Consider the following 27,187-nt stretch of genomic DNA (forward strand, 5'->3'; position numbering starts at 1 on the left):
CCCCAGAACTTCCCCACGCCCCCAGCACGCTCCTCTGCCCAGGCAAAACATGGAAGAGTGACTGAAGGCCACGGGACCCTCCGGTTCGCATCAGACCAGAAAAGCTTTTCCCCATATGGGCCCACAACATGGCGGATGGACCAGTCGGCCTTGATTTGCCGAACCGCGTGTAGTCAACTGGCTCCAACTTGATCAAGTCCTGGTTGAAAGCGACGATCTAAGGCTTAAATTCGGAAGCGCTAAGAGCGCAGTTTCTCCCTCTTGAAGAGTCACATTATTATATATCTCAGTTATTATCCTGCCAACCTGGCACGATTCGCGGCAAAACGAACAAAAAGAATTTCGGCGTTTGAACTTCTCCTCTGTGGTATCTTCGGGATTCCCGTGCATCAGTTACATACCGACGAACTACTCGGCCAGCTTGTTATCACTGCACTTGCACTGTGAATTCGACGAGCATGTTGGCAAATTCGACGGTAGCCCATCGTTCCTGCGACAGACGATGACGATGCGATTGTTCTGAGCGGCGGCAACACTTACGCAGACGCCGTAACGCCAGGAAATTGCGACTTGGCTCTTTGTGCACGGTCAATCAACAGAAAGATACTGTTAAAGACAACCCGGTTTTTGATATCCCGATATTCAATGTAGCGGGCGCCAACCAGCATTGAAATACATGTGTATTAAGGAGGACACTCAGCAGATGCCAGCTGCTGCACTAAAAGCCATGCACCTCGAGCAGTGGACGTATCCAGTGCCGAGTCTCTCGTCCGATGCTCGAGAAGCTTTGACTGAAATGGCCCACAGCATATGGCAGGGTGCAATTTCTCTCCTTTTACCTACCGTGCTCCTTTACCTTGCCCTATACGCCCTGGTGAAGCGGCGTGTGAAAGTATACGAAAATCTGAGCGTTGTGGCTATGTTTGCATTTGCGGTGAGCAGCATTGTCACGGTAGTGCCATGCAGCACCATCCGAAGTCTGCAATTATTCTGCGGTGAGGATAATCTAATTATGCATGAATTTGGGACATAGCGCAAGTCATTGGTGCTTTAGTCCGCGTATGATATTGTTGTGTATCCTAGGGTCTTCTCTGTTTATTGCCGGATGACTATTGCTAGGCATTATACTAATTCTCGAGCAATGTAGTGGCAATTGGTATCATGAAAGCCATGGACTTCTATGTGCGCAGACATGCTCCGCCGCAATACACCCATGCTACTAGGCCGTCCGACGCAATAATTGCTCTCCTCTATCTCACAGAACTCCGCTATGAATCATTTACTCCAAACCATGTGCGCACAGCACCAGCACCATCTATGTCAGAAATTATCGAACCGAAATCACGAACAAGGGCCTCTTCCAATCACCATGGCAGGTCGTATTTCAGCAAATTCTCCAAACCCAACTTCTCCGAACCGACAAACCTGATCCTCCACATCCTGCTCTTCACCATCCTGCAAACCCTCTTTCCGCAATCGAATCCTACTATTCTCGCCGTTCAGATCCTCCTGGCGATATACATACTCTGGGAATCTATGCAGCTCGTACTTCGGTATCGCACCAGCCCGCCCCTTTTCGGCCCAGTGTACACCGCAACATCGCTTAGCTCCTTTTGGAGTGAGACCTGGCACAGTGCGTTCGCCAGTCCTTGCCACTCGCTCGCTTATGGACCACTTCGTCGTATCCTTCCACTAAGATACGGCATGCCCGTCGCCTTCGCGCGTGGAATAGGAATAATCGCGTCTTTCATACTAATGGGTTTTTTCCACGTATACGCTTTGGCGCCGTTGTTGCCCCTGGACGCCCTGCTGCGCATATCTGCTTTCTTTTTGTTGAATGGCGTGGGGACAGTGATGGAGGAGGCCTTGTGGGGAAGGCAGTCGCACTGGGGAAAGACAATCCTGGCGTGGGTGTTTGAGCTGGCGATTGCTAGCTGGACGGTGGAAGGCCTTTCGGTTCCTAGGGGGTTGAGGAATGTTTCGTGGAAGAATGTTTGCAATGTGGGAAGGGAGACCGAAATGATTTTCACATAATAATTAGCAGAGAAATAAAGAGAGAGCCTGAATTAAAATACGTATGATTGACCAAGAAATGAAAAAAAAGTCTGGTCCTCCAGAACTTGAATGAGGAGTTGGCCGGAACTAGAATAAGGAGGGATATCCTGAAGATTAAAGTATCAAAAAAAAGGACCTTTTCTCTTGAACGGAACAACTTGGAATCAGATTGAGACAAGGATCTGCAACAACCATCAGAAAGGGAACTGAAGAAATCTGGCCGTCAAGTGAAAAAGCAAACTAAATCTAAAAGGAGATTGTGCCCGATTATCAAGACTTTTCGTGACACGAGGAAAGGAAGAATCCAAAGAGTGAAATATGAAGGAGCCAAAAAGCAGCCAAGCTCGGCTTAAATGCCACTAGGAGAAATTTCGACTTTTGGTCAGCCAAAAAAAAAGGATCGAATGTTGGTGACTTTAACTGTCGTCTTCATAATGTTCCTCTTCCTCCTCTTCCTCTTCCTCTTCCTCTTCGTTCAATTTCCATGCAACTAGCATTTCCTTTGGTACGCCGTCTCCAATCATTTGAAAATATTGTGCATTTTCATATGCCTGAATGATAAAGTCGACAAGAACCATATTGCTTCCTACTTCAGCAGCCTGCACAGCAGAGTATTCGACGTTACCGACGTCAAGGGGATCGGCACCATGCTGAATAAGGGTCTTGACTATGTGAAAGCCATCCATTAAACGGCAAACAAAGTCAGGGATATCATCATCTTCGAAACTACTTGTTGGGGGGTGTAAAATCAGGGCTAAAACAATACGGTGAAGCGGTGTGAGTCCAGTAGTGTCAAGTGCGACAGGATTCGCACCATGGTTGATAAGGAGCATAGCGGACTGCAGGCACTTTGCAGCTGCTGCATGGTGCAAAGCGGTTTTCCCCTTGCCATCTCTAATATCTGGGTCGTGCCGGGCCTCTAATAGAGCTTGGACTGCCGAAGGCCTTGCATCTAGTGCGGCTATGTGTAAAGGCGTCCTCGTCTTATTATCCACAGCGAGAATGTCTGCGCCCCCATCGACAAGAGCACGAATAGCGGGTGCGTTGTCCCAGGCTGCCGCCAAATGGAGGAGGGTTGCGCCATCACTATCCCGGTTTGAGACTATGACCGGATTAAGGTCAATCAAGCATTGAAGGATCCTATCCCCGCTATCCAATTCAATCGCCTGTTGCATTAGCGAGATCAATATCGAATCGTCTAATTCACCTATCATAAGCTCCGCAATGTCTGTATAGCCGTTATGTAGAGCATGCATAAGCGGGGACCATCCGTCTTCATCCTCAAGATCAGGATCAGCATCCCACTCCATCAACGTGTCCACGATGTCTTCATGCCCGTCAATACATGCGAGGTGCAGAGCTGACATTCCTCTCGTGTTGACGCTGTGGACATCTGCCCCTGAATCAATAAGCAAGGATACAATAGCCTCGTCGCCCTTTGAAACCGCACGATGGAGCGGTAGGGAAAGGCCATCAATATCGCTTGGGTCATAACCATAGTAGAGAAATAAGTCGACCACCGAGGCTTGACCTGTTTCGATGGCAACATCGAAAGCTGTCAAGTTCTGCACTTCCTCCAATGTCATATCCGCTCCGGCCTCCAGAAAAGCCTCGACTAGATCCACACGACGGGATCTAACCAATTTATGCAAGGTAAACTCATCATCAGACCCGTTAGGCAGTGATATCACGCCCCCTTTCTTTAACAAGGCATCGATAACCCTGACATTTCCGGATACCGCAGCATGGTGGAGGGTCGACCAGCCGTGTTTATCCGTATACGTAGTGTCTGAAACACTTAGAAGTAAATCGGCTATCGCAACATTGTCCCACTTGACTGCCAAATGCAAGGGAATGCGACCCAGATCATTGGCCACGTTTGGATTGGCATGAGCAGACAAGAGCTCTGTGACGATATCAACTTGGTTGCCTTCGACCGCACAATGGAGTGGCGTTACTCTGGATGCGCCCGATCGAAGGCTGACATCAGCTCCAGCTTTAATTAATATTCGTGTCACGTCGGTCCAACCAAATTTACAGACATAATGCAGCACGGTCAGGTCATTAGCGTCGGAAGCAGACATATTGACCCCACAGGCAACAAGTAGCTTGATAATTGCTGCGCGTTCCGTAAGAGAGTCGGGTTGGGGTGCTTTGAATCTGCGGTCAACGGATGCGGCATGGAATAGCGTCGTGAAACCAAATGAGTCTATTGCAGATACATCTGCCCCTTTTTCAAGCAGAAATTGAACCATTTGGTAATGACCTATTCCGGCGGCAATATGCAGTGCAGTCTGGTTGAGATTATTGATTTCCCCAATTTCCACTCCAATATCAAGTACAAACCGAAGGGCTTCCATATCGGCATTTCTCGCGACTTCGTGAAGAACGTACAGTTCCTCACAGTAGAGTTTTCTAAGGTCGGCTCCGGCATTGCACAAGTACCGGGCCACTGGCATGTGGCCGCCAGTAAGGGCCAAATAAAAAGCAAAGTGTCCATTTTCAGAAGCCGACAATTTGGAGGGTCTGTTCAGAAAAATTTCAACGGCATCCAGATAACCCCACTCGGCGGCACTTTCTAGAGCTTCCTTAACATCGTAGTCTTCGAAGGTATCCGACCCAATCTCCAACAGGATTTTGATTACAGACGTTCGCCGAAAACAGGTAGCCCAGTACAAAACGGACGAACCTGTCTTTGGCACCTTATATGCAAGAGCTCTACGATAGAGCCTTGGTGTGAGTATATCGTGAAAAAAGGATGCTGTTCGCGAAAGAGAGCTTAAGTCGGGAGTGCTTAGCCATGAGGCAATCTCAAGGTGTATTTCAGGAGGGAGGAGACTGAGGGTGACATGGCGGACACTGGCGGGTTTCGAGAGGCCCGCCATGTAGGGAGAACCTGCTGGGCAGCCCCTGCGGGATACTCAGGGCCTATAGCTAGCGAATGGTAACACTGAAGATTGCCAGGAATGATGACCAGAAGGTGGATGGAACAGGTGAAAAAGGAGTGATGACACAAAGGGTTGTGTATAACTGTGAATGAATGTCGGCCTTCATCCTCCGGGACGTGTAGTTGGAGGATCTACTGCGTACAGTTGCCACTAACCACCCGCCAAAAAAATAACAAAGGAAACAAACAACATTGCCCAGAAAGATGGCTTAGCTGGCTTTAACCAGTGGTTGGATGGCTCACAAACGCGTATCTTCGCCACGCCGCGCCGCTCCAGTTGTTTGCAACCCGACATAGATGCTTTCTCTTCTGACACTTCAGTGGATAATGCTGTGCCAGAGGGCATCCAATTTGAACCATGGGTCAGGCATGAGGCACAACAACAAGCATTTGATAGTATTTATTGAAATTGGTCCTGTTGAAGATGAATCACACAAATGCAAAAGAGCTTGGAGTAATAAATTTCTTTGTACTCCACAACCATGAAAGTCCGCCACAAATCTCCAAAACCTGAGTTCTTATGATACCCCGTACTTCCCCCATTACCGAGATGTTTAGTTAAAAGATATGTAATACAGTTTAAACTGCCAGCTTGTATGCACACTACATGCTAGGTACTCCGTACTCTGTACTAGTTTGAATAAACAGGTGCTGAGCATTATGTGGTAGTTGCCCTGAGGAAGGTTGGCTGCATGTCTTCGTACATCATATCAAATATCCTCATTGATAGAAAGGACCCATCTCCAACCTTATCATGCCCAGGAAAGCTATTGTTGAGCATCCGAGTATCATATAGGAGTGTGGAACACCCTCTATCAGACCCTTCCTAGATTAATATCCTCTAGGAAGATAGACATGATAATTGTGACTTGGACACACACACACACACACACCCCACAGAACTATCCTGTAGCATGAGGCAACCTATCACGAAGCCCAATTGTGGCAGAGCTTGGGCCATGGAGACCAGGCGACCCAAACAAAAGGAAACCCTTAGCCCAAAGGCTACAGTGATAACCTTTAGGCCTGCCAAATCTAAATCCAGATATCATGGAGCAAGGAGCACACCTGGAAAGGAACAAGAATAGGTGAGTATTAAAAAGAAAAATCCATCATTGCGGTGTCTTCATCCAGTAGTGTACAAACATCGCGCCTGTGTCTCATAGTTTTAGCGGAAACTATCAAGTATCAACAGCATAAATTGGGAAACCACAGATGCTTGCAGTAAAAAATTACCATTATGTGCAACACTATAAACATATGTGAAACAGCAATCGAATAAAGAGGAATGATTGAATGTGTGCCACGAGCGAAAATGTCCATCTCCTGGCTCATAAAAAGTAAGCCATCAACAGAAGCAAGCTTCACTTGTCATAGGGAGTTGAGAACGCTTTGCATGCCAACAGTCCCCGAGTCTTCGCGGCGCAGGACATAGGCACGAACTTCCTGGACGCTCAAAGCGACGTTTGACTTGCCCTGAGAGGTATTCGTGCCGCCACCACCCCCTCCGCCAGAGCCACCGGTGGTTCCGGCACGAATTCTTTCTCTCAAAGCTTCGGGCCCAACAACGAACAGACTGCCCACTTCTAGCAACACATCAAGAGCGCCGCCAATACCCTTGACTCCTTCGTCGATGTCCCAGGATCGAAGTAGCTCTGTATAGCGGGTCATGTCCTTAGTGACCATGAGACCGCCTGGGCCGTTAACAGGGAATTTTTTGAAATGCTCTAGTAGGAGCGCACGAGTTCCTAACGCGATTTCTGTAAGGAAAGTTTTGACGTTAGAACCGCTGCTGGGGAGAGAGTTAAGAGCAACGCTGTGAAGTCGGGTGAGGAAGCCAGATATAGAGGCACAGGTCTAAAACATATGGTCAGTATCATACTCATTCGCATATATCTGTAATGAACGCGGATATCTCGACTAGTGCCGACGTACCGGAGTTTGAAGCATCTCCAGCCATCCCGCGCCGGCTTCCGTCACGCCTTCTTTCGGCCGGAAATCATTCCTCTTTTGTCCCGAAAGCACACGTGTAACCCAGGCGAGCGCAACGTCTACAGTTTTCTGTTCGATTGCGTTGATCTTTTCCTCGATTCGATTTGTCGCAAAATTGGTTTTCTTCTCCATATCTCTCCGGATCGTAATATTCGAAGAGGCCAGCGGCATTAACACCGTATTTATGCAAGTAATTATCAAATGGGCAATGCTAACTGCCGTGCGCAACGTGGTCAAATAACCAAACTCTGGCTCCGACTTTGCGGACTCTTGAGCGGCGGCAGATTCCAGGGACGCATCCAATGCCATATCAACGTAGCCCTCAGCCATCACGGATAGCAGCATATTCAGCAAAGCCGAAACATCCTTCGGAGTTTCACTGCCCACGTTCAATTCTAGTCCTCGACCAACACCTTCTGCAAGCCATCGGAGCATGCGCTTGGTGAATTCAACACTAAGCTGACCATCTTCGTCCGTGAGCTCGATTTCAACTTGCTTCTGGTCATCGACATCCTTCAGACCAGCGACACGAAGCAACATCTTTCTTTGAGTCGGCGTAAAGTCAGACGAATCAAGCCGGTTCATGTATGCCTCCCGAGCGGAAGCTAGCAGTTCGCTGCCGGATTTAGCGAGGGAGGATATAAAGGTAGTTGGGGTCTTCTTGCGGCGCGCATGGAAAGTGGCAAACTTGAACAAGAGCGAGGTGTACTGCTCTCCCAAGTTCCCCTTTTCCCGTTCACTATACCCTGTAAGATAAGGGATAAAAAGGTCTTCAAGCTGCTGGTCTAGAACCATTGATGTCTGGGAGGAAATTGTGTCTGGGTGTTCGGTTAACCCATGAGCTTTCAAGTCATCTACTAAGCCGCTAATATAAGCCCTTGCTGTCTGTAGAGATCTCAAAAACGCCAATGAGGAAACACTATTAGCCTTGTCCAGTACCAATTCAAGCTGCTGCTGTATAGACTGCTGGAACACTCTCTGTACAAATGTCCCAAGCACCTGTTCATAAAATGGAAATGTTCGTTTTATAATCCCCGATTCTTCTTGCACTACCACTTTAACCTCGTCGACCAGGGACTGAAGACTGGGCTCCACGCCTGGAGGTTCAGCGTCAGGATCTGCCAGACGCTCCCATGTCTCAGGGTCACCGACGGCTTCATCAGTGATTAACTGGCTCCGGTCAATAAAGAACTGGTGCTGATTAACGAAGAGGCCAATGACGCTGGCACCACCATTGAAATCATGCAGGACCTTTGCGCATTCTCTCATCCCGTCAAAATTAGCTCTCCGGTAGAAATCATCAAACTGTTTCAGGAGATCCTTTTCAAGCGTCTCGGAGAATTTCTCTATCAGCTCTCTTGTATTCGTTTTCCTCTGGCCGTTAGGCCGAACCTCTACGTTCCCGTTGGTCTCACTCCAGCTCAGAGGATCCAGCCTCTGGCTGATTCGCAGCAATTGCCGGGCGATATGTGCGGACCTGACCATTCCCTCGCCGCCTCCCGTTCTTCTCATGTTTTCGAGGAGCGTCACTTCACCGCGATTGCTAACTTCGTCCCAGCATTCAATGAGGAAATGCGCATCTAGAGCTCTCCGTCTCTGTCGGTCAAGCTCTTCCAGCTTCCGACCCGTCTCGACGGCAACATTCCCACTGCCGGACAGTTCACTACCAATGGCGCGGGGTCCGTTCAACGACGAGTCCAGTTTCTGGAAGGACTCGATCGCCTGGTTGAGCTTGCGGCCCAGAGTGGTCACGTTCTGAGAATGTTGGGCTTCTGCTCTCCGGACAGCCGCCGAGAGCTCATTCTCACGGAGCTCGAGGTCTCCAGATAGGTCGACGAGGCGACGTTGGGCGTGTTCGAAAGTGCGAATCAGCGGTTTAGGATCGAAGGCTTGGTTTCCGATGGCGCCGGAGCGACGTTGGGTGGAGGAGATGGCGCTGTCGGAGAGCGACTCGATAAAGTCCTTTACAATGAAATCGCGATTGGAGAAAGTTTCGAGGGAGAAAGTTGGTCCTTTGTCAAAGATGGATCTGCGTGCTGTCGGCCGGGCGGTTTGGGAATTAAGGGTAGTGTCCGGCATGATAACAGCGGGCGATGGCGGATGTCGACATCAGGGGGTCTGTGAAGCAATCTGGTAAGAAGAGGCACATCACCTTTGCATCCGATGTTCTTCTATTTTTAGTCTCCGGTCTGCTGCTGTCATGACTCGAGATGCGCGATGTTGACATGGGCATTTCGAACAGTCATGCGACGGCCAATTGATGTTGGCGCTTCATTTGTGTTTGGGCTGCCCGCGTTGCCAGCTGCCAGCTAGCTTGAGAGTTTTAGTTATTGCCACGCACGGTGCCTGTCCGCAACAAAATATTTCCTTTTTGCTCAGCCTGGAGAGCTGACGGCGAGCAGCAGGGCACAGCACTGTCGCCAGGCGTTTTGCTGTCTTCAGCACAGTGTGTAGCCCAGCACTGGACATATTTTGTAGATTGCATCGCCAGTGCTAATGGCCGTCAAATTTCTGTTACTCTATCTCCCAACTCATCAGATACGACCTCTCATCCTTAAACTTTTCTTGCTCCGTTTAACTACTTAAAAGGGGCTGCTGATGGTCTGTGATGACGCAGTTGCAAACATTCCAGCAAAGAAAAATCATCCCGACCAAACCACGTAACCCAAACATGGCCATTTCGCAAGCCGGCACCTGAGCCACAACCGGTGCTGTCTTGGATGCTTCGTAACGGCCTTGAACTACGGGATACTCACATACGATCCTCGGGCGTTTTCACATGAGTTTAGCGACATTGGTAAAAGGCTGTATTTTTCATGCCTCGTTGCCCTTGAGATCCCGGCTTCCTCTTCCTAATTTACTGTTTCGATGGCAATTTTCAAAGAACCTGGGCCTCCACGGCCCGATCCTCGTGTTCATTCTTCCCGTCTCTCCCCGACCGAGCGTGAGCGGCTCCTAAAGCCATACCTTCCAGAGCCGCGAATCAGCTCAGCACGCAGCCGATCCCGCAAGGCCAGACCCAAACCGATCCGCACATTCCTCAAAAACAAGCTCTACTTCCTCATATATTTCCTTATACACATATTTTTCAGTATCTATATCCGTCTGCGACAGAGCTACCATGCTGTGGTGGACCGGGTGCTGGCGATTTGCTACTACCACCATCGCACGCCGGAGTTGATTCGAAAGGATGTTAGGGATCTGGGAAAGTTGCCGGAACATCTGAGTATAGTGTTGACCATGAGAAAGGATGACGAAGGACTGGAGGTATTGATGGACGAGGTTGCCGAGTTGGTCGCCTGGAGCAGCTGCGTTGGTATCCCGACGCTGAGTGTCTATGAGAAGACCGGTATGCCCTCGGTCACTATATATGGATTGAAAATGCTTCACTGACCAGTGGACTACAGGCGTATTAAAGTCTTACATCCCCGCCCTCCATAAGATTGTCACTGCCAAACTGGCCTCCTACTACGGTCCTGCTCCCCAGCAGCCAACCCTCCGTCTCTTCGCACCCCATCATCCGCTCTACATCCCCCCTCCAGCGTCCACTCACTCTGCTCCTAAGACCAATCCAGACACTGTAACCGTTCTCCTCCTCTCCTCTACCGACGGCCGCGAAACACTCGTCGACCTCACCAAGACCCTCGCAGAAATGGCGCAGAACGGCAAGATCTCACCCCAGGACATCAGCACGAAGCTGATCGACGCAGAACTCTCCGATATGTTGACCACGCCCACCTCTCCTCCCCCTGAAGGTGCAGAACCCGAGTCCAGCGATACCGATGAGACCACCGTGGAAAGGGACCAGCTGTCGAATGGCCCAGTGATGAAAGCCGAGCCAGACCTACTACTTATCTTTGGCCCATATGTCAGACTGGATGGCTATCCGCCATGGCAGATTCGATTGACGGAGATATTTTGCACCGGTGACAATAGCAGTAGTATCATGGGTGATAGCGGGGAAGCCGTGGAGTACCAGAGGTTTCTGCAGGGTTTGTGGAGGTTTGCAAAGGCTGAGTTCAGATTTGGACGATGAGACCCCGTTCGGCAGTTTTGTGTTCGTTTGATATATCCTGCATAGATGTCTTTTCTTCGTTGCAATTGCATACAGTATAGCGTTGGCACTCTTCCACCTGTTGATAAAATGTCGATTTTAGGGTCTGTTAAGGATATCCAAAGCAATAATCCAGTCCATTTAAGAACAAATCAATCTTTGTAGCTCCATGAAGATAAACAGAGATGTTGCTGTCATAATGAATACATCCCTAATGCCTGCGTATGAAAAGAGAAAAGAATAGGCTCAGATGCTGAATCGCTAAAAAAAAAACCCATTTTCAGACTTGCCCTGATAACCGCCAAAAAAAAAAAAAAAAAAAAAAAAAAAAAAAAAAAAAAAAAGGAAGGGAAAAATATTGAGACTAACCCAGATGAAATATGCAAAGAGGAAGAGCAAGAAATGCTGTCCTTCGTATCACAAGGTGTTTTTTTTATTTTCACATCAAGCAGTTGATAAGTCCTCAGGCCGATACAAGGCCGCCGCTTCTTGTAGCAGAAAAGTAAAAAGGGAGAACCATTTAAACATCAGCCACCCATCCATGCATCATCTTGACACCGTGCCTCTCCACGCTGCACACAATCCACACACCATACAGCGTCGACTCCAGAATCTGTCACTCCCTCTACAGCGCACCATGAACACATTTTTCGTCCTGAAGATGACCGCTCACATGACCCACTTGATGTATCCATAACACCTGTGCGACAATCCGGTCCATCACACTCCCGTAGACAGATATAACATGTTCTTTTCCTGCATAACTCGCAGTCGGCATACGCATCTAGCTGGAAGTGCATGGTGGGACGACGATAACAGATATGGCAGGGGGTCAATATAGGTGCGGCAGTGGGAGGAGGCCTGTCAGCATTTTGCCGTTGTTGCTGAACACTTTCTGGCCGGTGCGGAGATGAAGGGTGTGAAAGCGTGCATTTAGAGCCCGGATCTGACATGCAGTTGTAAGGGGTCTGTGGGAGGTGCTCCGGAACTCTGTGTTCCCCCGTGCGTTTACGTTTACATACGGCCGGGCGTAGACGGGGTCGAATATCGAGATTTATACGAGAGCCGTGGAAGAGTCTTGTAGTTGTAGGGGGTGAGATAACGGTCACCATGGACTGTGCGGGCTGTTCGATGGAATATCCCCGACAAGTTGGAGGGTTTACGAAGTGACTGTTGGAAATATCTGACATACTGCTTCGAGCCCATACTGTTAGTTCTCAAAGGGACGACAACGCGAAGCCGGAGTGAAAAGCGCTCTCCGGGGGATGCGGGCGCTTACAAAAGATTCCTGTTATGATTCTCTCCTCCAGCATCGTCATCTCGTGTACGCTTCTTCGAAGTTCTTGCCTCCATCAGCCCTACCACCACGGGAACTTTATGTTTCTCTGGAGACGGTGAGTGACTGAGCATGCCTGGCATGTATTCCTTGGACATCGAAGGGGCCAAAATATCATGGGAAGATGGGCACTGATTGGGTAAATTATAACTAGTAATCCATAAACTATGAGATGGATGTACGAAGACACAGTGCCCAGCAAGCGGAAGAGCTATAAACTGGCGTGCCCTAGCCCCAGCGTAACCTGTCGTTGAGTGAAGCTCTGATCGGTTCAAGTTGATGTTGTTGCTTTTGACCACCACACATTTTAACTTCGGTAAATTAAGTTGCCGCCGCTAACCAACGCCGCCTGCGGCGGCCAACCAGGGTCTAGATACGCCTAACTCATCGGCCAGCTTAGCACTTCGAGCTGCCAGCCAAAGAAAAGATTTGGTTCTCACACGATTATGACCCTTTTTTCCCCTTCATGACATACGCTATCAAGAGGTTAAAGCAACTACACGTGAAAGAGCTATAGCTATAGATATAGTCAAAAAAGTATAAGAAAGATAAAGAGCGAGCTACTTCAAGGCATTAAGAACTCTTCGGTCAAGAAACCTGACAAATAATCAATGATGCCATGTCAAAGATACACGAATTACTGTTTCGGGGGACCGTGTGCTCTCCGCCAGGGAGAAAGATACTGTATCCTCCATGCACTTGCATCCTTCAGCCAGAGCTCTGTTCCCATTATTATCCATGCGTACTCTGCTGATGGTGTCATCAATTGGTATGGAAGAGTGGCGTTCGCCAACTGATCATTACGAAAAATGTAATTATAGTGATTCGCAAGTGCCTTCCCAGTATATAGCTAGGGACACCATGCGCATCGTCCCGTGGTTCATCAGCCATATTCCAACCACGCAACTGTTATCAGAGTTGCCCAGCAGTATAAAAAGAACCAAGGACATCAAGATGACTGAAGTCAAGACTCCCTCCCAGGTGTATATTTAGCTGACAAATGTGTATTCTTATCCGTTTCCAATCCAGACTCCCTCATAATCTTCATGGTTTGTGACAAATATCAAATACTCAATGGATTCCTAAATTGATTCCTGGGTTGTTCAACAGGAAAGATTATGCCCGAGATGTTCCATAGCCGAGTTAAACATCATGTACTGTCCCTTCTAGAACCATGGCCCAGATCCAACCTGCACTCCATTCAATGCCACACGGAAATTGAAAATCAACAGAAAGGAATTTAACATGATGATAGCATCAATCAGAACCTCAGATAACTTTCTCAATGCATGTGTACACCTTCACATCCATCCACGGATACGTATGTATCTTAGTATCCCACTCGGCTGATTCCACGTAGCCTAGCATTGATGGTTTTCTCATCATACCGGCCCTCCTCGCCAACATAATTACGGAGCACTTCACGCCTCATCAACCGGCGAGGCGCTCGTCTCCCAGTAAGCAACTCAAATTGGGCAATACCCTGCTCAGCGACGACTTCAAGTCCGTCGACAAGAACCCATGGCTTCTTGGCTTCGTTGAGATATCGTCGCATCTTCTTCAACAGATCGGTGTTGATAGGATTATATGCCATCTTAGATAAAATGTTAAAAGTCTGCATAATGGTAAATAAGACTTGGAGCCATACCTCAAGAACCACTCCTCCAGTTGGACTGCCCAACCACTGCTCTGACAATTCAAGTGCCGTGGGGGAATCACCGCCGACTGTGTTTGCGGGCACGCATGACACGATCATGCAAGGGAACGCAAAGCCAGATGGCCATAGGGTCTTCGATGAAGGCAAAACACGGACAACTTGGCCAGACTCAGACGACGATGATGCCCATGAGTTAAAGTGTCTTGCCACCGTTTCGGCATTTTCAACAGTCCTATTATATATAAAAATACTACGACAACCCAGATTCAGCATTGCGTATATGGCAGCCCGCGCCAGCCCTCCAGCTCCGATGACGAGCCCTGTGGATTTCGATGAAATGGCATTTCGAGGAGAAAGACTCCTGCGTAGGCAAACAAATACGCTGATCCAGTCGGTATTATCTCCGTACCAGCCGGCTACCCTCCCAGCTCGATTCCTCAGACTTGCCTGCTCTTTGAGGGGATAAATGTATCCCGTTGCATCAGCCCGAAGAGGCATCACTGTGTTAACGGCCCCAATAGCCTCTGCATGCCGGCTCTTGGCCGCAACAAGCTCGAATACCTTTACTCTCCATGGTTGGAGAATGCTTGCACCTCCAAAATTAGGATCCATGGCAAGGCGATCCAGCTCGGCTAGCGAGGTCCTCTCAGGAATTCTATAAGTGTGAGCCATCCCGTATTCATGGAATGCAGCATTATGCATGGCTGGAGAGAGACTGTACGTGACGTTCGTGCCAATAACGTAGAATTGTAATGGGTCGGGAACAAAGCTTTGAAACAACGCCCTAACAGCATCCCGTGATGTGATGAGAGGATCATAGCCATCGACATCGCGCTTCTTCTTTATAGCCGAGTGGGTTACCGAAGTCAGAATCTGATTGAAGACTTGGGATGTTCGTCCCAGGATACCGACATTGTACGCTATTAACGGCGGATGGTTGCCCGGAAGACTTCTAACTTTTGCTCTCAAGGCGCAGACAGCGTCGTTGTCCAACCTATGCTTTGCCACTTGAAGAATACGGACAACGTCACATCCCAAAAGTTCGGCTTTCTTGTATAATCGCATACAGTCCTCAGTTTCCCAAGGAAGGCCGTGAGAGTAGTCCAAAAAGAAATGGCCGATGATCTTCGTTCGGCCTTTAAATTGAAGAAGCTGGGATGTTGCAGGGTTGTCTGCGATATCGCTTTGCGTCAAGTCTAGAGATAAATACTCAACGCCCAATCTCAATCCGTGGCTGAGAGTTTTGAAGTATATTTCCTCGAAAGGGAGGGGTAGCGACCTTTTGCTGATCTGTAGCGCTCGAACGTCGACGGAGAAGATAATCGGTACGCCTACGCTCCGGCGTAACATAGACACGTACTTGCTCATTACACGAGCTGCGTCGGATGGCCAGACATCAACGCAGAATTCCACTGCCTCACCGCCCGAGTCCAGCTCACAAAGATCAACTAGGCCATCCAACAGGTTGGATAAACGCACAAAGATGGCATGGGTATGAAGACTAGACTCAATCTTATCCTCTAGAAGCGAAAACGGCTCGGAATCGAACCCTGACAGGGCTATGCCTACTCCAGTAACAAAGCGGACAAAATGGGTAAAGTCTTCTTTAACCTCTTTCAATTTAAACGAGTAAGAGGCGCATCTTCGATCACTTGCATCGTCTTGGCCATGTGAATCACTGGAATGATCTTCAAGGTTGTAGAATTCTAGATTTGAGCCATTTCGGTGCGACGGATCGGTGCTCTGCAGTAATTGCACCGCGCTATCCTCCAAGTTCAAAAGCCTCTGGATCTGGTCCATATCCCGCAGCAGGTAAACAACTGGATTGGTCCGTGCATACTGCTGAAGATACTGCTGGAAAGACTGCGTTAGGCTCCCCAATCCGCATTCAATCACGCATTTGGTCCGATGGTTATCCAGCATCAACTTCAATACCTCCACGTCCTTGCGGTGGAACTCCCGCCTCCCAGCTTTCTGCAGAAACTCAGAGCGTGAACATCCAATAATCTCTTTGAAGTAATGGTCCTCGGTAATAAACCGCCAATTCAAAGCCGTTGCAGCTATGAAACCAAGAGAGCGTTTTCCGCTACCCCGGATACCAACCAAAACTAGGGATGCATTGGGTCTAAAATTCCTGCTGCCCTGGTCCTCTGGTGAGAGCATAGTTAAGAGGTCATGGACAGCAGAAGTTGAGCTGGTGCCATGGCCATTTTCCAAAGAGCTAGGGGCTGGTTTTCCGGACATTGGATCCATATCTCTGGGGCTTCCGACATCGGGATCAAGGGAAAAGTAGAGAGTGCATACGAAGGGGTCTCATCGCGGGGTTAAGATGCATAGGGATCGATTTGTGAATACAGGGCTGTTCGCTTCAAACATGGCGCATATCTATCTATGATGCCCAGAAATGATGATCTCGTCTTTGTCTTACATCAAGTTCAGACTGACAGCCGGTGGCGTTTAACCTACTTACATAAGCGGGATAAGTAAAAAGCCGCGCAACCGAGAGCCCTCCTAGGAGCTAAGTATTGCAGACGCTAAAAAATCGTCCCGAGTTAGTTCGAGTAGGTGAACTAAGGGTGAATGGTGCTCTTCCTAATAGTTAGGGCTCTCGGCAGGTCGTGACGGCATTCGCATCTATGCCCTTGCAGACATATATAAGTGAAATATGCAAGGCATCAGCATCAGCCTTTGGTCGCCTCTGGTTTTTAACACTCGTCACAGGCTGAAAAGGGATTGCTTGAAAGCCTGGTGCTTCTCTTTTCACAAGGCCAAGACACATACTCTTGCTCCCCGCAAATAGTTTGTTTTTTGGCTACAGACACATGTTTACTTCCTTTGCAAAGAGTGCCTTGAAGGAGATGGAGAACCTCAAGTTTATGCGGGCATGATCATGACATTCGAGCATCAAAGAGCACCAGTCATGAATTAGCCTGCGAATGAACGTCGGCTCCAACGAAGCAGAGTTATCCCAAGGCCTGTCACGCGCCCGGAGCCAACGTTGTGGCGAATTACACATTTGTACTCCGGAGTTCGTGGCTGATGGCCCGCACGGCTTGCCTTGCTTCCGTTCTAGCCATACGAGGGCATCGCTTGGGGTGACAAGGTTGACTCGGGCTTCTGTTTTCCTGGCCTTCTGCTGGAATTGTGGAAGAGTCGGAGCGGCGAGTGGGGGGCGCCGTCGAGTTAACCTTCTCAGTTAGCCCGTATTTGGTTAGTTTTGTCGGAAGCGCTACGGGATTTCTGGGCTTCCGAATGGATGGTACTTCCGATCCCGGTCGGAACCTTGGAGCCCCGGTTGCCATCGTCGGACGCCCTGAAATGCCACCTAGCTGGGCGACGAAATTATGAACTCATACGCATATTTGTATTATTATTACTCGAACTCGCTACATCTAGCATTGGCAGCCATATTTATGTAGCCTGTATCTTTGTACTCCGTATTATTGAAGCTACCGGCCCGCCGCCAATTCCCCTTCCATCTCCACTTGCAGAAACATGATAAGGGCCTTTTATGTATCGACTTCTGTCGAGAGAGCGGTAGCGTGATGATCAAGTTCCATTGTACTGGAAGGAGTTTGCTTGAAAAGGCTAGGTCCCTTGGAGCCGCCTTTCCATGCCCGAACCTACAGTATATGTAAACGCCGATTTCAATTGGAGACGTTCCACTCTAGAAATGGCGCTTTTGTACAACGTGGAAGTTGAGCATACCATGCAGATCTGTGGTCGATCCGACTTTAGCAAGGCATATAATTAAACCCTCCCGTACGGAATCACTAATGGCTGGTTGGAACCGAAAGTCGGAAACCTTGAGGGTCAAGGTTTTCGAGAGCAATTCCAGGCCTGCCCTTATCCGCATTTTCTCGGGATATCGGCCTCAACATTTTTTGTTGCTGGCGCTACTAGCCAGACTAAAGAAAATGCTTCGTCTCAGTTTCTGAGAATTTCATGTCGAAAACCAGAACTGGTGACGGCTTGGGCGGCAGGTTGCAGTGATACGCGCTGTGAAATTTCCCGAAGAAAGCCTTTCTGTCACGTAGTTAGCTGCTCCGATATCCAATCGAGTCGCGGGATCAGCTGTCGCTTTTGCCCGCCCTGCGGCAAACATATGTATTCTCGCCGTTGCATCTGCGGCCGAAAAGGTGTAGCTCTTTAACCCGTTCTTCCCGCCTGGAGCAGATAGCCACACAAATTTCGGCTGCCATCACCAAGGTCTCTTGAGAAACGCCCTTTCGATGGAAGACTTGCGTAGCCCCCCCCCAAGTCCAAGCCAGGCAGGCTCAAAGGATGACGATGGCAGGTGTTGGTTTCAAGAGACGGTATGTGAGACCTGGGCTCCGGAAAGACCTAATAAATAAACTTCCTTAGTTAGCGCTGGCACAAATCAGACTGACAAACGATTGAGTAATGCTTGGGGGATTTCGGGGTGTGCGAATTTCGGAGACGGGTGGGCTCCTCCCAGCGATTCTTGAGCTTGTTGCCGCCACAGTTATGGAGCAGCTGCACTCAAAATCCCAAGGAACGGGGAGACTAAAGTTTTCTCGGAGCACAGCTTCTAACAGTGGTTGAGTTTCCAACCCGACACTGGGAGCCGTTCAACTTCCTCCCGAACTTTCCCCTCATTCCGCTCTCCATATTTTCTCCTTGAAGTCCCCATGCTGCTCCAGATCGCAGAGATTTTAGTGGGCTATATACATAGCATGTGGTGCCCTCCACTGCTTCTTTTCTTTTGGCTCGATTTCTGCTTCCTGGATTTCTAGAAAGACAGACGGTGGAATGCTTCCGCAAATCCAGAGCAACTAGAATCTTTTGAAGCGGCTTTTTTTTTGATAATGGTGTTATTTTGATCCTGCCTCCTTGCCACGACGGGATTAATGACGTTCTTGTCCACTGCACAGCAAATAATATCTCGGGCTTTGAATCTGAAACGTGAGGATCGGTGGCATCAATGTCATCGAGTTTGAGTCTAGACAACACAACCAGACTGCAATGGAGGACGCACAGGAACAAGTAGGTCGGAGACGAAAGCGCGTGTCCAGGGCCTGTGATAGATGTCGAAGCAAAAAGGATCGTTGTGATGGAACTCGTCCGACATGCCTGGCTTGTCAGAATTCTGGGAGTGTCTGCTCCTATGATCCCTCTGCCAAGAAGCGCGGACTTCCTGAAGGTTATGTTCGGGGACTGGAAAAGCTCTGGGCACTCTCAATATCTAACATTGACGGCTTCGAAGAGAGCGTCCTGGGACTGCTGGGAGCAAACGACGAGCCCTCTTCTACCAAGCGGAGGAAGCTTATCTCTCTGTGGCTGAACGAATCTGTCTCTGAAAAGCTGCATGACTCGTGGAAGTCCACCGCCCTTTACCGGGAACTCGAGAAGCTGCTGTCCGCTGGTGATATCGAAAGTGTGCTTTCGTCGCGAGAGGCCAGCGAAAATCGAGGTCAGTCACTCGAGCGAACAGAATCTCACACTGGTTCCAGCGACGGTTTCGAATATCGCATCAGTCGAGACTCAGCACTCTCCAAGTCAAACAACATCGAATCCGAATCGTCCATCGGGCCCCGGTCGAAAAAGATCAAGCTCTCGCACGCTCCATCCGCCAACCCTGGTCACTATCAATTACGGCTTCCCGTCCAGACACCACGCCTTCTTGACCTTTACTTTTCCCATACCCACAGCTGGTTGCCGATCATAGCTAAGCACAGCATTCTGCGGACCTCCTACTCCTATTCAAATGAGCCTCTTTCCCTCGCCAGGAAGTCTGCAGAGTCCGGTGACCATGCGGCGCTGTGGGCAATCCTTAGCTACACCACAGCGCAGCTAAAGCCTTCATCCGATACACAACAACAGCTGGGATTCGCTGATCCTCTTTCTGCGGCGAAGGAGTTCTACGCAGTCGCCAGGAGTCTTATACCGAGTGAAAAAGAAAATTTCGAGATCGGCCACGTTCAGGCATTGCTCCTGTTGACTCTGGTGAATATTGGACTGGAAGATTGGACTGCCGCCTGGCTCTTGAGCAATCAAGCTACTAGCTTAGTGTTGCATCTTGGGCTCGGGCGGAAGACCGATCGCCGACAACATCCAGGCAACAACCAGAACAATGCCATCTTCCTTGGATGCTTCGTTGTCGATGCGATCCTTGCCGTTCGCCTTGGACGTTGCCCGCATATGCGCCCCGAAGATTTGATTCCTGTCGGCCCCCTTGAAGAGGATGGACTGGAAGAATGGAACCCGTGGATGGAAGTATTCTACCCGAATGGTCCAGTCCAGGGCTCTACTCTTCCTGGCCGCGGACCACTCCTTGGCCGAAGCTGTTTTAACCGGCTGGTGGAGCTTGCGAGCTTCTTGAATCGTATATCACGACATGAGCCTTACAGCTTTGATGCCCAGTGGTTCTGTCAGACTATCATTAAAGATATGCAGGCTTGGGAGAATAAATTACCCCCGGCCTGTCGACTTGCTACTCTCTGCAACGATGCTGCCCTGGGAAATGCAATGGCGCTGCTTCCACATCAGATTTACCTGGCTCTTACCCATATCGCAACACTCAGTATTTTTTACGCTCGCTTTTCATCCCATGTGCAAGCTCTATTCTCTCCCATAAAAAGGTTACTCCGGCTGACCCCTGGTCTTCTTTCGGGACATAGCGAAGTCTTTGGCCAGTTCACTTTCCCACCACTTTTCGAGTGTTCTCTGCGCACAATTACCGACTGCATTCGCTTCGGTGGTGCGGCTGCTGAACAAGATGAGTTCCAGCTTTCACTGTGGCTTGATTCAACATCCCACGAAGTTTCCAAGGTTGGAGGTATCTGGCCGGTAATGGCATCTTTCGCTGAAGAAATCAGTAACCGAAGACCCCGCGGCAAGACTTCTTATGGTAACCAACCAGCACAATCCTTGACAGTGGCCGATTTCATGAATTCGAAAGGGATATCTAACAACTACCATACCTCAGCCAATGATGATCTGGATCCACTATCTCGCATGGCTTCGTCGCCACAAGATGATTCGAACCAGTCTTTGAATCACAGCACTCTCTCTACCTTTGGGTTGGGGCTCGGTTCAGAGCGTGCCAACAACGGTGCAGCCGGTATTACTGCTATCACCGATCTTTCACCACGAGAATCTAATATGGACGGACCCGAAGCACAATTGAATGGTGCAATCCATGCAGAATTGCTTGGAAATAATCTTCTGACTCCATATGAATCGCATTTTTCTAGCGCTGAGACCGCAGACCTCTCAACGGTCTCCGATCAATTCTCCACTCAATTACAACCGGCGACTCCAGCTTCAACTCCACCGCAAGCCATTTCAAAAACATCGGAATCCAATTCGCAGCTGCCACCAAAGCAACAGCTTCCCATCAATGACCTAGACTCGATATTTGACGACTTTGCTCACCTTGACACGAATGAGTGGACTACTCGACGCGAACAGGGGCTCAAAGACTTTGGTTTTGCGGATGAGATCGCATTCCAAGCGTTTTGTCGTGACCCAGATCGTGTTGCGGCAACGAATCCCTTACTTCGCCCGGCGTCCATAGCAGATATTTGGCCGCCACCCGGTTTTTTTCCGGATACTTTCCGTGATGAGAAGGAGGCTACTGGCAATGCTGATTTTAAAGAAAGAAAAGTTGGTTGAATGAAGAGCCCGTCTGCTCTTCAGGATAAAAGTATTTTTGGGGTTATATATGCCTCTATAGATCGATTATGGGTCCGGCTGCCGTTCCATCCCCCATCCGACCAGGGCACTGGCAGGATGGATGTACTGCCGGAGCACGAATCCCGAGACCCCAGAGACCCGGGGTCCATGTGCGTGAGAACTTAGCGGGACCACACGCGACTTCGCAAGTTCAACCTCTCATCGGCTAGCTTCCTCGAATGAGACCTACGGTTGCAACTTGCTTTATTCGCCGCAGGATCGTCTGCAACCATTCCGAGTCATGATCACATAGTGACGAAATATGATGTCTTTTTTCTTTGCTCCTTTTTTGGTGACCTTTATACCAGCATAGAGGTCCAGGTATACCCCCTAACTTGGCGATTGCCATTATTTTGCGCTGCGAAGATTGCATCGTTGGCTTTTTAAGAGGACATGAGTTACGCCTTCACTCTCTAGATTATGTGAGCTGTACATACATGGGATATGTGTTTGATCAGCCTACGTTTGCTCTCATAATAATATCTCTCCTGAGATTCAAATTCCGCTCCATCTGTCTGATTATTTACGAAAAGCAGAATGACATCTCTCCAAAATTAAGCAAGCATAGATTTCAAGTCTCAATTGGGATCAACTTGCGATCCATTGAAGCTCCAACCCTAGGCACATAAACAGACCTAAGCCCACCTTGTCATTGTTCCAATGGACTGATTAGACTGGTTAAAGTAGTCTATAGTTATCTACTATTTCGAGCATTCGGTAGATTTTCTTTTCTTCTCTTTCTTTATTTCCTCCTCTTTTCTTCTTCCTTTTTTTCCCCCTCCTACACGAAATCATTTGCTGAAAGGGTGATCGGGAACAGGAGTATGGCCAGATAACCAGATCAAATTTTAATCAGCGCCCGATAGAGTTAATTATGGCCTGTAAATCTAATCTAATAGAACAAGCTGTAGGAAGTACCCTGCCAGGAAAAGTTGGGTCGAAGAGAAGGGGCAAAAGGGGGCTGTCAGCATAGAGACAGTTTTGGGCTTGAGGGTCAAAGAACAACAAGGGAAAAAAGGAAAAGGAAAATACAGGAGAGCACCGCCGAGTGAAACGCAAGACGCCATCCATGATAAAAAAGGTCACTTCCTGATAGTAAAACAATCGTCCAAATTAGAGAAATTAGGATCGCAACAGCGCCCAGTAATACCTTGTAAAACCCATATCAGGATACAGTAAGAATCTCGAAAGTTGAAGAGAAGTTTATCAATAGTCCGCAACAGCGCCCTCTTCCTCCTTTCTTACTGACGCCAGGACTTACCGCAAGCAAGGCATGTACAGAACAAAGTCATCGGTTCATCAGCACTTCTCGTCTGTGCTTCGGTATACGTGACTTTGCGTTGACCGCATTTTCCGCATTGTAAACTTTTACTGATGCTTCGCTCGGCCTTGGCAACCATAGCCTTGTCCATGTTTTCTTTTTCGATTTTGCGATCTTCTTCCCGTCGCTCATCGGATTTCAACTCATCATGCGTCATGCGGACAAACTTATCAGGCGCGATTTCGTTGCTGAGGACACGCACACGAAGGGCCGGGTTAGATTTGTTTCTAAGATTCTGGTATAGGCTGCGAATTTTGGTACGATATTGCTCTTTAGTTTCAGGGCCAAATACACTATATGCGGCCGCTTCAACCTCAATAGACTTTTGAAGGACCGTACGGGGTGATTCGGTTGAGTTCAAGCACAGGCCATCGTATAGCAAGCCGATACAGCTATCGCGGGTTTTATTTTGCGTGTGAGCCGTATTGACCTGATCTGCCTTCCAGCTTCTCTTATCGGGAGGAACTGTGGATTTCGACATCTTATCCGACGCTTCAGCTCCAGAAGTTTGCGTCGCCATGCCGTTAGGGGTTTGTTTAGGAGAATCGCTTGATCGCTGACTCCCCACTGGAGATGCACCCGTCTTCTGCTTGTTGACCTCGTGACGCCACTTGTGAACGATGTCGCTAGCTAACCGGGCAACGTCAGGATGCTTGTGTGTCTTCAACCTGTTGACGGTGATACCGATCTTGGTAGCACGTAGGAGATCCTCGGTAGGTCGAACGCCATTCTGAAGGTCTTTAAGTATTGAAATGATTGTCGAGGAAGGTTCGGCGGAGCCCGCGGCCTTGGTCAGGGCCTTTGACCTGACTTCTATTTCTTTGGCATCCATCCTGAGATGCAAGCTAGCCGATTGCGGAAACAAACAACTGATCCTGTAATCAAAGCGAATGTTTGCGTTTGCCGAAGTATATTATGCGAGCAAGTTTGAAGGAAGGAGGGAGCATATGTGAGGCGTTCAGTGGAGTAAGCGGAAGGCTGCCTATGGGATGCAAACTCAAATGTCAATGAAACCCCCCTCGTCAACAGACAAAGCAGTTTTAAACAAATATCCAAAAAGTGCTCCCAAAATTTCAAGAGAAGGTGACAAGAATGGGCTTGCGGAGACTGGCATCGTGGCGGGTGCATCCCCATGCTCAGCGACGGGCACGTTCACGGATGACCATCCATATCCGTTGCCACAGACACCGGCAAAGCATTTTCCTTCGGAAAATTCATTCGGAAACGCGACCAGGGCCTTGAAATGATCTCGAATTTGGCAACAATTCACAAAGCAGAAGATTGAGGAGGGTATAGCAGGAAAACTTACGGGCTTGTGGAGTGCTGATGGACCAATGCACTTCGCAGATGACTGCCTGGGGACAATGTGGACGAGGCGGATGACCCGAACGGACGGGAGAGCGAGGAGACGAGAGTGAGCTGGTCAACGAGGATTCCCGTCGCAATGTCGAAGCGCACGACTTGCTTCTCATCTTTCGCTCATCAGGATTATATAATCATGTCACTTGGGGAATTGGTGGGATGGAGGGGCTAGCCCGATATGGTAAGGTGGCACAAGATCCTGGAGGGAATGGCTCTGGAGTACCCCGTACACATCAGGAAAACCTTATCTACCGTACATGCATGTTAACGGAGCACGCAGGATGGGTGTACGAGAGCAGAGATAATTACATCAAGTAAGGGTGGGTGTCAACCGCTAGATATCACTTCGCTCCCATCAGCGAGGAACCTCACATCCCAGTTCCCTTGGGTTTGTCTATTTATCAAGTCCCAGAAGACCGCCCCATGTGCACCAGCATCTACTTGGCGGACCGGTCCACCTTTTGGCGAGACTTGGGATGCATAGTAGAATCTGTCACCATGACAGTTATCATATGTATCTATCATGTACAGGGTGTGTGCAGCACATACCTGAAACCATCATCGCTATATGATTTTGCTGCGATCTGGATCATATGGACGATGGCGCTCTTCCCTATCCCTGCCGGCAAGGATGCGGGAATGGGCCGGAATGGGGTCACGTTTCCCGTAGCTATGAAAACCTTTGGCAGGGTTTTACCATCTCCCCCAGTGTCGGAATCAGTTAGCGAGAGGGACTTGAATCCTAACACAGCTTCGCGAAGAGCTGTATAGGCTCCCGTGATGTTGGCAGCATTATCACGCTCTAGGACTTCAGGTGTTATTGAAGCAAAAGGGTCTTTTGAATCAGCGGGAGTATATGCGCTAACTTTGGATGTTCCAGTCAGTCGATGTGTCAGCTTGTTTCTCGTGCAATGAATCATTCGTATATGTCATGTATTAGTGGAGGGAGCTACCATTATATATGACAACATTTGGTGTTCCGAGCTCCCGTTTCACTTGGGCGAAGCCATCTTGTACTGATTGAATATTGGATGCATCAACAGAAATCGTGACTGCCCTCCCATTTCCAGAGACTTGCGCAGACGAGTCTGGTGCCCGGCTTCCCAGGGCAACAGAGTAGCCGTTGTCTAGAAGGTTAGAGGCGACACCCCGTCCAATGCGAGGGCCAGCCCCAAGGATAAACGCAATTCCCCGGGGAGACATTCCACAGAATTTGGGACAGCAAGAAACAGCTAGCAGACAGTGTGTTGGCGCTTTGAAATCCGGCCCACGAATAGAATTCACAGTATCTTGGGAACCTCGTAAAAGGTCGAAATCTATCAATTTTCCTTTAGAGCTAGCGGAACTTGGTTTCGAATCGCCAAAGCATCATTCACGTAATTCGCTCGTGCACGCTTCTGGGCTGAGACTAGACTCGATAGCTCTAGACGGACTTCTCCGTAAAGAGTACACTCCGTACTCCGTATAAGGAGTACATTCTTGCTGATGCCGCTCAAGGGACGTTGCCACGTGACCAGAGAGATGAATCCGCCTGTTGACTAAGCAGGGAGCTAAAGGAGCACACTTCATGGCATCTATATCTGGTGGCAAGCAGGCAGCCAAGATGCAAATGATGCGGAGGGTAAAATCATATGTAAACGGTATATGTCTCTCTCTAACAAAGAATTGCCATGCTTTATGCATGCATCAATTGCATATGCTTATTATTGCGTGATGAAGACGAGCCTTTCAAATAATTTCGAACACGAGCGGCTGCGGTCCCACGCTGTGGTGGGACCCATTTCGGCCTGATCGGCGTCTCGAGCAAATTTCGCATCGCAGTCACACACCTTGCTTTCCCAGCTTCGCTGGCGCTTCGATGGTTCAATTTGAGTTTAGCTCTGAAGCGTCTCCGCTCATCTTATTTTGGAGCCGTGGGTTTCCATTTAACCCTGGGGTTGGGAATATGGGTCTAAAAACTACTCCATATTCCGTACATCGCCGCCAACCCTTGGCTGCGGGGAAGCAGGTTCATCTCTCTTCATCGCGCGGCGTGGCAGCGTCGCTTCTATCAGGGCCTTTCCAAGTAACTATGGACTCCGAACAGAAGAACCGAGGCCTGCACCCAGGTGGGAGTATCATACTTGATGTGGCCGGATAGATTTGGATACCCGACAATTTGATGCATGGAGGGCAGTTCGCGCTAACTACTCCACACTCCGTACGCACCTCTTCAATTGCGGTGGGATAACTTGTAGTTCTCGAGTAAATTTCGAATCAGGAGAAAGAGCGGGGGATATTAACAGGATCTTGGTGATCTGCTCTCAAGCTCAGGTCTACACCTGGAGCGGCTTCCTTGGTCAAGAATACTGATAGTATGTCTTCGGCATTCGCTTCGCTGATGGGTGAAAGAGGATGGTGCTCCCGAAAATGGAGGGGGTGCCATTTGTTCAGAATCAAGTACCCGTCTATCATACCCGGCTCTATATAACGATATTCCAAAGCTGCATGTGCACCTCCATTGGCAACAATCCCGTGCACTGAGTGGAACAAGATATATTATGGTGCTTCGTGAGCAAGTTCATAATACAGACAACCTGACGCCAGGACGCTGTGTAGTCTATTGCTCTCTAGCGAAATTCAACCAGCAAACGACCGTGGGACCATGTACTTGGCACCTACTTTCTTTGAAAACCTACACGCTTCCACGGCCTGGTCTATTTCGCAGCAAGCCGGCCGACTTAAGCTCTCTTCCAGTCGCATCCAACATGGAAGTTGGGTCTTAT

The 27,187-nt window shown here is 49.0% G+C and overlaps 9 protein-coding genes across 9 annotated transcripts; 3 read left to right on the forward strand and 6 right to left on the reverse strand.

Annotated features, from left to right (window-relative positions):
* Positions 1–676: 676 nt before the first annotated feature.
* On the forward strand, positions 677–2,034 carry D8B26_001014 (uncharacterized protein; the record flags this gene model as incomplete). Its single annotated transcript, XM_003070810.2, has 2 exons — positions 677–995; positions 1,148–2,034. 2 exons carry the CDS (start codon positions 677–679, stop codon positions 2,032–2,034), a joined length of 1,206 nt encoding a protein of 401 aa, XP_003070856.2.
* Positions 2,035–2,471: 437 nt separating this feature from the next.
* Positions 2,472–4,940, reverse strand: D8B26_001015 (uncharacterized protein; the record flags this gene model as incomplete). The annotated part of the gene is made up of 1 exon (XM_003070809.2): positions 2,472–4,940. One exon carries the CDS (start codon positions 4,938–4,940, stop codon positions 2,472–2,474), a length of 2,469 nt encoding a protein of 822 aa, XP_003070855.2.
* Positions 4,941–6,269: 1,329 nt separating this feature from the next.
* Positions 6,270–9,073, reverse strand: SEC10 (Exocyst complex component 5; the record flags this gene model as incomplete). The annotated part of the gene is made up of 2 exons (XM_003070808.2): positions 6,270–6,859; positions 6,938–9,073. 2 exons carry the CDS (start codon positions 9,071–9,073, stop codon positions 6,374–6,376), a joined length of 2,622 nt encoding a protein of 873 aa, XP_003070854.2. The 3' UTR covers positions 6,270–6,373.
* A 626-nt stretch (positions 9,074–9,699) lies between these two features.
* On the forward strand, positions 9,700–11,189 carry D8B26_001017 (uncharacterized protein). The gene is made up of 2 exons (XM_003070807.2): positions 9,700–10,343; positions 10,402–11,189. The coding sequence occupies exons 1-2, from the start codon at positions 9,863–9,865 to the stop codon at positions 11,028–11,030; spliced, it is 1,110 nt and encodes a 369-aa protein (XP_003070853.1). The 5' UTR covers positions 9,700–9,862; the 3' UTR covers positions 11,031–11,189.
* A 257-nt stretch (positions 11,190–11,446) lies between these two features.
* D8B26_001018 (uncharacterized protein) lies at positions 11,447–12,624 on the reverse strand. The gene is made up of 2 exons (XM_003070806.2): positions 12,328–12,624; positions 11,447–12,239 (listed from the first exon to the last, which is right to left on the reverse strand). The coding sequence occupies exons 1-2, from the start codon at positions 12,480–12,482 to the stop codon at positions 11,576–11,578; spliced, it is 819 nt and encodes a 272-aa protein (XP_003070852.1). The 5' UTR covers positions 12,483–12,624; the 3' UTR covers positions 11,447–11,575.
* Positions 12,625–13,437: 813 nt separating this feature from the next.
* Positions 13,438–16,400, reverse strand: D8B26_001019 (uncharacterized protein). Its single transcript, XM_003070805.2, has 2 exons — positions 14,033–16,400; positions 13,438–13,978 (listed from the first exon to the last, which is right to left on the reverse strand). Exons 1-2 carry the CDS (start codon positions 16,292–16,294, stop codon positions 13,715–13,717), a joined length of 2,526 nt encoding a protein of 841 aa, XP_003070851.1. The 5' UTR covers positions 16,295–16,400; the 3' UTR covers positions 13,438–13,714.
* A 2,364-nt stretch (positions 16,401–18,764) lies between these two features.
* Positions 18,765–22,245, forward strand: D8B26_001020 (uncharacterized protein). The gene has a single exon (XM_003070804.2). It carries the CDS (start codon positions 19,028–19,030, stop codon positions 21,677–21,679), a length of 2,652 nt encoding a protein of 883 aa, XP_003070850.2. The 5' UTR covers positions 18,765–19,027; the 3' UTR covers positions 21,680–22,245.
* Positions 22,246–22,563: 318 nt separating this feature from the next.
* DST1 (RNA polymerase II elongation factor) lies at positions 22,564–24,539 on the reverse strand. The gene is made up of 2 exons (XM_003070803.2): positions 24,370–24,539; positions 22,564–24,042 (listed from the first exon to the last, which is right to left on the reverse strand). Exon 2 carries the CDS (start codon positions 23,890–23,892, stop codon positions 22,981–22,983), a length of 912 nt encoding a protein of 303 aa, XP_003070849.1. The 5' UTR covers positions 23,893–24,042; positions 24,370–24,539; the 3' UTR covers positions 22,564–22,980.
* A 63-nt stretch (positions 24,540–24,602) lies between these two features.
* D8B26_001022 (uncharacterized protein) lies at positions 24,603–25,824 on the reverse strand. The gene is made up of 3 exons (XM_003070802.2): positions 25,376–25,824; positions 24,972–25,287; positions 24,603–24,912 (listed from the first exon to the last, which is right to left on the reverse strand). Exons 1-3 carry the CDS (start codon positions 25,623–25,625, stop codon positions 24,750–24,752), a joined length of 729 nt encoding a protein of 242 aa, XP_003070848.2. The 5' UTR covers positions 25,626–25,824; the 3' UTR covers positions 24,603–24,749.
* Positions 25,825–27,187: the final 1,363 nt, after the last annotated feature.

This window comes from Coccidioides posadasii, chromosome 1 (assembly GCF_018416015.2).
Source record: "Coccidioides posadasii str. Silveira chromosome 1, complete sequence".
Classification (NCBI taxonomy): domain Eukaryota; kingdom Fungi; phylum Ascomycota; class Eurotiomycetes; order Onygenales; family Onygenaceae; genus Coccidioides; species Coccidioides posadasii.

Bases quoted from the DNA above. Each gene is read 5' to 3' on its own strand.
- D8B26_001017 (XM_003070807.2), top strand. From the start codon at position 9,863: ATGGCAATTTTCAAAGAACCTGGGCCTCCACGGCCCGATCCTCGTGTT. The intron at 10,344-10,401 runs GTATGCCCTCGG...AGTGGACTACAG, and splicing joins GAGTGTCTATGAGAAGACCG to GCGTATTAAAGTCTTACATC.
- D8B26_001018 (XM_003070806.2), bottom strand. From the start codon at position 12,482: ATGTCCAAGGAATACATGCCAGGCATGCTCAGTCACTCACCGTCTCCA. The intron at 12,240-12,327 runs GTAAGCGCCCGC...GGCTCGAAGCAG, and splicing joins AATCATAACAGGAATCTTTT to TATGTCAGATATTTCCAACA.
- D8B26_001019 (XM_003070805.2), bottom strand. From the start codon at position 16,294: ATGGATCCAATGTCCGGAAAACCAGCCCCTAGCTCTTTGGAAAATGGC. The intron at 13,979-14,032 runs GTATGGCTCCAA...ATTTTATCTAAG, and splicing joins CTGGAGGAGTGGTTCTTGAG to ATGGCATATAATCCTATCAA.
- D8B26_001020 (XM_003070804.2), top strand. From the start codon at position 19,028: ATGGAGGACGCACAGGAACAAGTAGGTCGGAGACGAAAGCGCGTGTCC.
- DST1 (XM_003070803.2), bottom strand. From the start codon at position 23,892: ATGGATGCCAAAGAAATAGAAGTCAGGTCAAAGGCCCTGACCAAGGCC.
- D8B26_001022 (XM_003070802.2), bottom strand. From the start codon at position 25,625: ATGTCTCCCCGGGGAATTGCGTTTATCCTTGGGGCTGGCCCTCGCATT. The intron at 25,288-25,375 runs GTAGCTCCCTCC...GAACATCCAAAG, and splicing joins AAATGTTGTCATATATAATG to TTAGCGCATATACTCCCGCT. The intron at 24,913-24,971 runs GTATGTGCTGCA...TCATGGTGACAG, and splicing joins TATAGCGATGATGGTTTCAG to ATTCTACTATGCATCCCAAG.